Source organism: Leuciscus leuciscus (assembly GCF_965113295.1).
Source record: "Leuciscus leuciscus genome assembly, chromosome: 17".
Lineage (NCBI taxonomy): Eukaryota > Metazoa > Chordata > Actinopteri > Cypriniformes > Leuciscidae > Leuciscus > Leuciscus leuciscus.
Genome location: NC_138741.1, coordinates 27,501,488 through 27,509,920, shown reverse-complemented (window position 1 = coordinate 27,509,920; position 8,433 = coordinate 27,501,488). Strand labels below are relative to the sequence as shown.

Here is an 8,433-nt window from a genome sequence, read left to right as displayed (position 1 = left end):
ATTAGAGTAGTAGTAAAATGTCTGCTTAATATCTGCTAATGCTTTATTTTGATGCTCCCCAAAAGACATTCTACTGACTATAAGTGACTTTGCAACTACAATTCAACTTATTCTACTAACACCTAACCTAACAGTCTTCTAATACTCCAATGAGAGTTAGTGACTTGTAGTAGCAAATTAATGCGAGCTAGTTGACATGTAGTTGCAAAGTTACTTGTAGTTAGTAGAATGTCTGAAGTGGGTGGTCAAAATAAAGTGTATCCATTAGGGTATTGATACATAGTTTTGTTTTTTCATAATTTTCTTTTTATTTATTCATTTTCACTCTCTTTTTCTAATCACATTTTTGTCTCTGTAGTGTCTAGAGGAGTTGAATTTAAGCATGAATCCTCTGGGTGATGGCTGGACACAAGCACTAGCAAGTCTTCTGTCCGCTTGTCCCCTGCTCTCCACTCTTTCCCTGCAAGCCTGTGGCCTCTCTGCACGTTTCCTCCAGCAACACCGTCTCCTATTAGCCAATGCCATGGCCAGTAAGTGCACTGTCAGAAACATCTGATCTGAAGTGGTTAGACCTCTGTTTGACAACCAAATGAAAGCAAAGTAGTTTTATGTTGTTTCTTTAATGCTGTATTGTGCTCTCCAGGCACCGGGAATATGCGGTCGGTGTGCCTCTCCCATAATGCACTGGGCTCCACTGGTTTTGAGCTTGTTTTGAAGACTTTACCGATGCAGTTTCTTACGCACCTTCAGCTTTCTGCGGTCTGTAGAGGTCCATCCGACCAGCCTGCCATGGAGATCTTTACTAAACTCCTTTCACAGGTACACTGACTCCTTGTCCAAAGTTTTTCAAAAATGTATAAAGGTTTCCACAAATATTAAGCAGCTCAATCTTTTTCAACATTGATAATAATAGCCCTTTTCACACATAGTGTCTTTACTGATAAATTACCATTAAGAGATCGAGTGTGAACAGGACCCTTTTTAAAAATACCAGTAAATCGGTTCTGACAATTCACCAGTAAGTATGAGAAGTTGTAACATTACAGTATATTCCTGGGATGATGCTATGTGTGAACAAAGAATGAAGATTACTGGTATGAGCGCGTATGAGGTCTGAACACGCTGGCGTAAGAAGGCTAATCATAAAGTTCTTATGGAGATGACGCTATTACTCCGCGCTATTTACAGTAAGCTTTGCAGCTTTTTAGTAGTTTTTCTATGTAAATATGCGCTAGATGGACATCTTCGACCATTACGCCGCGTTTTGCAGTTTTTCAAGTGTGTCACGTTTGTTTGAGACCCTGTCTTCTTTTATGGCAAGCCAAAAGAGTCCGAATTACGCTATAGATGAATCGCATTTGCATCCAAAACTCTGTATTTAATGGCATTTAAGACAGATTTAGCGCTGTCAAATACGCCGTCATTTCAAACGCTGTTAAAAAAACATGCACAAATCCACGTACATAAATAACTGGACACTAAATACTGGGTTAAACTGATGTAATTTAATAAACTTTAAGTTTAAGCTACAAATAATCATTAAATTAATCCATTTTAGTCCTAATACAGTTGGAACAGAGGGACAAGTTGGATGTTAAAGGGATTAATTAACCCAAAAATGAAAGATATTTTGAAGAAACTGCATATGGTTGATGGGCATACTATTTTTTACACATCGTATGGAAGTCAATGGGGTCCATCAACTGTTAGGTTACCTATATTCTTCAAAATATCTTCTTTTGTGTTCAGCAGAAGAAATAAATTCATATAGGTTTGGAACAAATTGAGTATGAGCAAATGATGACAGAGTTTTCATTTTTGGGTGAACTATCCCTTTAAATAACTGCATGTGCATCAAACATGCACCCATACATCATGCATTTTGCTTCACACATGCATAGTAGGAAAAATATATCGAATAAAGTCTGTTTTATACAGGTTTTTCACTTCACTATCTTCCTTTAACATTGTATATCTATGTAAATAATATTGACTAAATGTTTGTGTTTGGCTTCTAGGGTGACTGTCCACTCACACACTTAAATCTGGCTGGAAATGGCCTTACGGACCACAGCGTCCTCTTGCTCGCTAGGTGAATATTTCAACTCTTCTATTACTGTACCGAAATGTCAATGCATCATTTATATTCTTATTTCAGTTTTCAGTTTACTTTGTTACATATTTATAATATATTCTCAATAATGATCATTGGTTGTTTTTAGGTGTCTTCCTGTTTGTCCTTCCCTGGTGTCTTTAGACCTGTCTGCCAACCCTTCAGTGACCTCAGCCGGTCTTCAAAGTCTCCTTAACGCCCTAATGGAGGCCCAGCGACCTTTGACCCATCTCAACCTTCAAGGTATTTTTTTTTCCCCAGGTGCTTTTTAGGGATATTCAGGTTTGATTGCCATTATTTTGTCTCCTTGGAGGCATAATGTAGCAAAGTTCGTTCACAAAGGAAGGAGGAGCCGGGAACTGGCGAACATTTAACATAAAACTTTAATTATAAAAATATAGCTGCAAGCAGCAATTAATGGGGTTCAAGCACTTTAAGGCCTTTAAGCATATGTGTATAAAGGTATTATGTTGGATTTAGCAAGCATGTAATCACTTAGATCATAGATGGAAAAGACCATTTATAGCCAATACAGGCAGTTTACTTTTTTCTCCTTTGTAACAGTTAAAGCTTCAGCTGTGGCCCGATGTCCATAAAAGTGTCCATGCTTATTTAGAATCATGTGACGCATGTGCACACCAAATTTCATGAAGCCTTATGCAAATCAGGCAGAAAGGGGGCCATTTTCAGTCATTTCATTAGCCTGGGAAAACCCAGACAAACTTCCGGCAAATTTAGATTTGCTCTGCAAGTAGTCTGGCAAAGAGCCCATTCAAGCCGATTTCTAATCCATTAGATCTATCCAATTGCGCCCAGAGACATTTGAGCGACGTCCATTGGTGAAGCGCAGCAACTTTTAAATGCATTATTATATTCAATTTGCAAACACATGAGGCCAGTCTCCATGAAAGACCCACTGGCAGATGAACGTGCAACTACATTTCTCTCCGAAACGGTAGGAAATTAAATTAGATTTAATAGAGGATTTTAACTGTGACAAGATGATTGACAGGGCAGTTTAAGTGACAGGATGCACGCGACAGATCCGTCCGATAAAGATGACGAAGTAGTATGTCCCAAAGCTTGCCTACTTTTTTGCTACACATTCAAAAGTAAATACCTTTTCTTCACAAAAAGAGTACATACTTTTATGGCATAGTGTAACTTAGGCGAATTGGGATGCAGCATATGGCTTTACACGATGACGATCTCTGATTGGTTTTAGGTCTATCCAACTGGTTTTAGGTCTATCCAGTTATTAATGGAGCTTTGCCAGACCATAACTCAGTTACTACTGAGAATGGTCTGGTTTTAACCAGGCTATCATTTCATGTGATTTGCCATAGAAATACAGCTTTTTAACAGTTATAGCCCCACCTATGGGCCGATCTCCATAAAAGTTTGCATGCTGCTTTTTATGCTTTCGTTTAGGAATGATAGGCTTTTAGTTAGACTTGGCCACGCCTATTTTCTAAATGGCCCTGCTATAGCTATCTTTGGGATATGCGTATTACCTCAAAGGTAGTCTTGGTACCCTGGACAAAGACACAGCATACCAATTTTCAAGTCAATCATACTTAGGGTTGCGTAGTTATAGCCATTACGTTTTTTTCACCAAGTGGCCAGTCACCACGTCCCTTTTCACGTGACCACAGAATGAACTCTTACATATGTGTGCCAATTTTGGTGAACATATCTCATTCCGATCACGAGTTATAGCCATTTTAGTAAAAGTGGCTCCATGAACGTTCTGAGACCGTGAATGGAAATTTCAACTTTTTTTGATAATTATTGACAATCAGACTCCAGAGAATCTTGCTGCACTGGTTTGGTTCCGATTGGGCCAAAAACCAAGGACTAGTTCGCAAAAGTAGGTTTTTCAACAAAAAAGCCGACGATCGAAACCAACACTTTGAGCCTATGCCTAACGGTTTAGGAGTTCTAAGCGATTTCGTACTTTTGACCGCTATAGCACCCCGTCAGGCCGATCGGAGCGAGCCTTGGTGACGTTGTAGTGTGAATACTGCCAGCCTTCAAAGTTTCAAGTCGATGACTAATAGTCTACGACTAATGGTTTGGTCTGCCCGATCACTTTTAGGGGAGAATGCTGATCCTTGGAAATTTTAACAATTACAATATGATTTCAGCGCTACGTGCTACACGCTTGAAGTCATTATGTATTTTTTTATTATAATTGTTTGTATGGACACATGTGTTTGTTTATACTTGTGACTCAAACCCATTTTATTCCATTTAGTCTTAATAAACAACTTTAATAAACAAACAACAAAACAAAAGTAAAGAGGCAGCCCCTCATGGAAGAATGCCACTTAAACTAACACAAAACACAACGTAAAGTCCAGGCTTGTTTCACTGTCGTCACTCCTCCCTTTTATCCTTCCGAAGCTCCTCCGTGTGACTCAAGGTCTCATTAGCACTCGCACCACCGGCCTCGCTCCGTTCCCATGGCTCTCGGCCCCGTCCTGCTTGCCACACATAAATTGTCCTTTTATTGTGAATTTTCGCTTTTGAACCTGCCGGTGGTTTAGTGATTAAAGATGGAGGCTGATAACGTAAAGGTGGTAGGTTCAAACCCAAAAAACGTGACATGCCCACAAGCAATATGGTTAACCTCATTGGGAAAGTGTTTGTAATGTGTATGTTTCTGCATCATATCATTAACAAGATATCAAATTCACTCAGAACGATGACAAGTTTTTGACACCGTTTCCCATGCATCATTTTTTTTAATGATATTGCTGCATCTAGTCAGATCATAATCTTGCATTATCTCAGGAAATACAGTTCGAGAAGCTCATTTACATAAAGTTTGAATTGCTGGATGTCACCAACAATCTTAACAAACTTAAAATGACTTCTGTCGTTTGTAAATGTGGCTTTATTGCAGGGCTGCCCTCGACTAGAGATTTTTCCAGTCGACTAGTAGTCGTTCATTTAAGCGATTGGCCGATGAATCACACGTTTATATTAATCCATAAATCATAATAACGAGCCTTAAATTGCCTTTTTTTTTGCGACTAACCGACTAATTAAATGTTGGTTGACTAAACCTCTTCTAGTCGACTAACGGTTAGGGGGGCAGCCCTACTTTATTGTGTACTTTACAGTATGTGTCCTCTAACGTTTAAAGTTGGTTCTTCACGACAGGCTGTCAGGTGTCAGGACCACTGGGTGATGTTTGTTTGGACGGTCTCTCTGATCACATCCGAGACCTGCGTTTGTGCTCCCAGAGTCTAAATAAGCTGGACCAGGATGCACTGCAGCAGAGCTGGAGACGGAGAACAGAACCTGTGCATGTCTTCTCTCGCGACTCCAAATGCATGCTGAGCGTCACTGCACCCTCGCGGTAAACTGCATTAGTCTACATATAACCTCTGCTAAGTATTGTTTATGCACAATGTTAACTGTTAATGGGTGAATGTTTGAAAACTTTCGTCTGTAAATATTGTCTGATTGTAGCATGTATGAAATATTATGTATTTTTTTTATTGTAACTATTTGTATGGACACGTATGTTTGTTTATACTTGTGACTCAAACCCATTTTATTCCATTTAGTCTTTCTGCAAATTGTCTTTATTGGTGGTTAGTTTGTGAAATTCAAGAAATGATGAGTTTGAAATGGGCATGAGACATCAATGTATGTGGTGTGGTGCTAATGGACCAATAAAATACAAATTCAAGCATGCTCTGTTTGTCATTTCCAAAAATTAGACATGAACAAAGACATCATAAACCATGAATGCTTTTCACACATTTATTTTCCAGTTCATTGCAGAGACAAAAACAGTGTTGCTAAAATAAAGCCGGGTGTACGTGACAAATATTCAAGAAAAACTGTGACATACAAAACCACAATAATCACACTATTAACTCTAGTACAGTGCAGAGTTTCAGCAAATACTCGGAAGCAAACAAAAATTACTTTGTGCATGTCTTCAATTTATCAGCGAACATATGAGTTTTAAACTTTGAATCTAATACATCATTAAAGTTATAGTTCACCCAAAAAATTTAAATTCAGTCTCACTCTCATGTCGTTCCAAACCCATAAGACTTTTGTTCATATTCGGAACACAAATCTGAGAGATTCCTGTCCCTCCGTTGAAAGTCTATTAACCTAGAACTGTGACGTGTCAAAACTTTAATAAAGAGATTGTAGAAGAAATCCATACGAATTGAGCGTCTTCTGAAGAGATGCGATGAACAGATTAATAGAGAAGTCACATATGGTAAACGGATGCTCAAACATGCTTGACTTTCAATGAAGGGACGGAAATCTCTCAGATTTGTGTTTCAAAGATGAACAAAAGTCTTGAAATGACATGAGTGTGCGTAATTGATGACGAATTAACTAATTTTTCCATGCCCTTTTCTTGCAAACACCAATGTTAGAACAGATGGTTCTGGCATTATCAGTAGTTGAAAGTTCTTCGACCAGAGTGTCCATGTACTTCGTCACAAACTTCCTACACATTGACTTCAGGAACCCGATCTCATCACAGATCATCGACAGCTTATTTTTAATGTCGTCCTGTAGGGAAGTGACAAGCCGGTAATCTTTTAGTACTCTCTAATATTGTAGTTTCTACATTTGAATAATTTTTTTTTAATGAAATCATATAAAAGAGTACTTGTACCAACCGTAGTTGCGCCGTTGGAGATCCGGCTTTTCACCTTCTTCATGACCCACTTGCAAGCCCAGCACATTCCAGGGAGTTGTTCTGTTTGATTATCACCCTAACAAGACAACATACAGGATTTTAGAGTCAATAGTTTAAATATGAGAGTTTGAACCTAGAAGTTCAAATCTAACATGACTAGCTTGACATCTGTGAAGCTTCTTTGCATCTTGCAAACACTTTTGGAGTTTAACTTGCAACTAACTTCACATCTACTTGTCAACTAACAGTTAGAGTATTAGTAGACTGTCTGCTTTATATCTGCTAACTTTTTATTCTGATGTTTCCCAGCAGACATTCTAGGTCTCATTCTAGGACAATTACTAGAAGTAATTTTGAATCTGTCAACTTATTCTACTAACATGCACCCTAACACCTAACCTAACTCTCTACTAATACCCTGATGAGAGTTTGGTGGGATGTAGTTGCAAAGTTCATTATAGTTAGTTGAATGTCTAAAGTGGACCATCGGAATGAAGTGCAAACATTTATTTTCAATATATGGCAAAGATGTGACCATAGTGTCGGCCCAGATCCGACCCACATCTGGTACGGATGGAATACACATGTACCAGATGTTGGCCGGATCTGGGCCAACACTATGTTGCTGTCTGGGTACCATCTTCATCATCATCATAAATAGATCATGTAGTTTTCCTGTTTTAAGATAAGTTGTGAATTTTGATGAAATGTGTAAAATTATCATTCAGCTTAAATTAGTAAATTTTTTCCGTTTTTTGCTATTTACGCAATCATGGAAAACTCTCAAAAAAGTCTTGAAAAATAACTGAAAAGGTTAAGGAAGTTTCTATGAATATACATTTTTGACCACTACTGATAAACAATAATCTGGTGAAAGCATGTACAAATGAACACAAAATGACACAAAAACTCACAGAGCCGCCTTCTATTTCATTTCCATTAAACTCTTCTTTGTGTATTTCCCGCTGAAAAGCACAAACTGTGAGGGGGAAAAAAAGCATGATAAATTTAACACATACTAAACCTAGAAGACAATATATGGGCACTTAATAAAGCCTACTGTTAAACAGACAGAAAATTAGATTAAAAATATGTACATTTTGGGCACATTCGAGCTGGTTTTAGCATGACCAGCATTACAAATGTCCATAAATAAACGTAAGCTGCTCCAAACTGGTATACACTGTTCATCTATGCACACGAAAGACAGATAAATAGATTGATAAAGATAACTACTGATCCGTGATCTGGTTTTACCTGAGGATATCAGCAGGGTGACCAGGATGATATTTCGCAGCATCTTGTTTGCCAAAAGAGTCTGAACGCTATTAAACTCTCCTCTGGTTTGCTGCAGATCTTTGGTGCCACTCTGTTTAAAATACCTATTTGTTCAACCAGAAACCACAGACATTGTGAAGTGAGACCAGTAACACCCCTCAACAGGACAAGATGTGTTTTTTTCATCTTCCTGTGTGTGTGATACTCGTTTATCCTAAATTACATTACTTTGATTATACATACTATATCTAATTAGCATTCTTTAAATTCAGTGTCAGTGCTAAAAGCAGTTTGGCTATATGTTTACTCAAAATTACACCCAAAATTACGGCTTTATGTGACCCTGGATCACAAAACC

The 8,433-nt window shown here is 38.2% G+C and overlaps 2 protein-coding genes across 2 annotated transcripts in view; one reads left to right on the top strand and one right to left on the bottom strand.

The window, feature by feature from the left end:
- The window catches only part of tonsl (tonsoku-like, DNA repair protein), a 27,011-nt gene extending 21,190 nt beyond the window's left edge, over window positions 1-5,821 (top strand). Inside the window, exons 24-28 of the mRNA XM_082142296.1 lie at window positions 359-530; window positions 644-819; window positions 2,019-2,092; window positions 2,223-2,356; window positions 5,282-5,821. Coding sequence (XP_081998422.1) covers window positions 359-530; window positions 644-819; window positions 2,019-2,092; window positions 2,223-2,356; window positions 5,282-5,484 — 759 coding nt within the window. The 3' untranslated portion in view covers window positions 5,485-5,821. The remainder of the gene's footprint in view (window positions 1-358; window positions 531-643; window positions 820-2,018; window positions 2,093-2,222; window positions 2,357-5,281) is intronic.
- Window positions 5,822-5,876: 55 nt separating this feature from the next.
- nkl.4 (NK-lysin tandem duplicate 4) lies at window positions 5,877-8,213 on the bottom strand. The gene is made up of 4 exons (XM_082142389.1): window positions 8,055-8,213; window positions 7,712-7,776; window positions 6,778-6,873; window positions 5,877-6,667 (listed from the first exon to the last, which is right to left on the bottom strand). The coding sequence occupies exons 1-4, from the start codon at window positions 8,095-8,097 to the stop codon at window positions 6,488-6,490; spliced, it is 384 nt and encodes a 127-aa protein (XP_081998515.1). The 5' UTR covers window positions 8,098-8,213; the 3' UTR covers window positions 5,877-6,487.
- Between the last annotated feature and the right edge of the window lie 220 nt (window positions 8,214-8,433).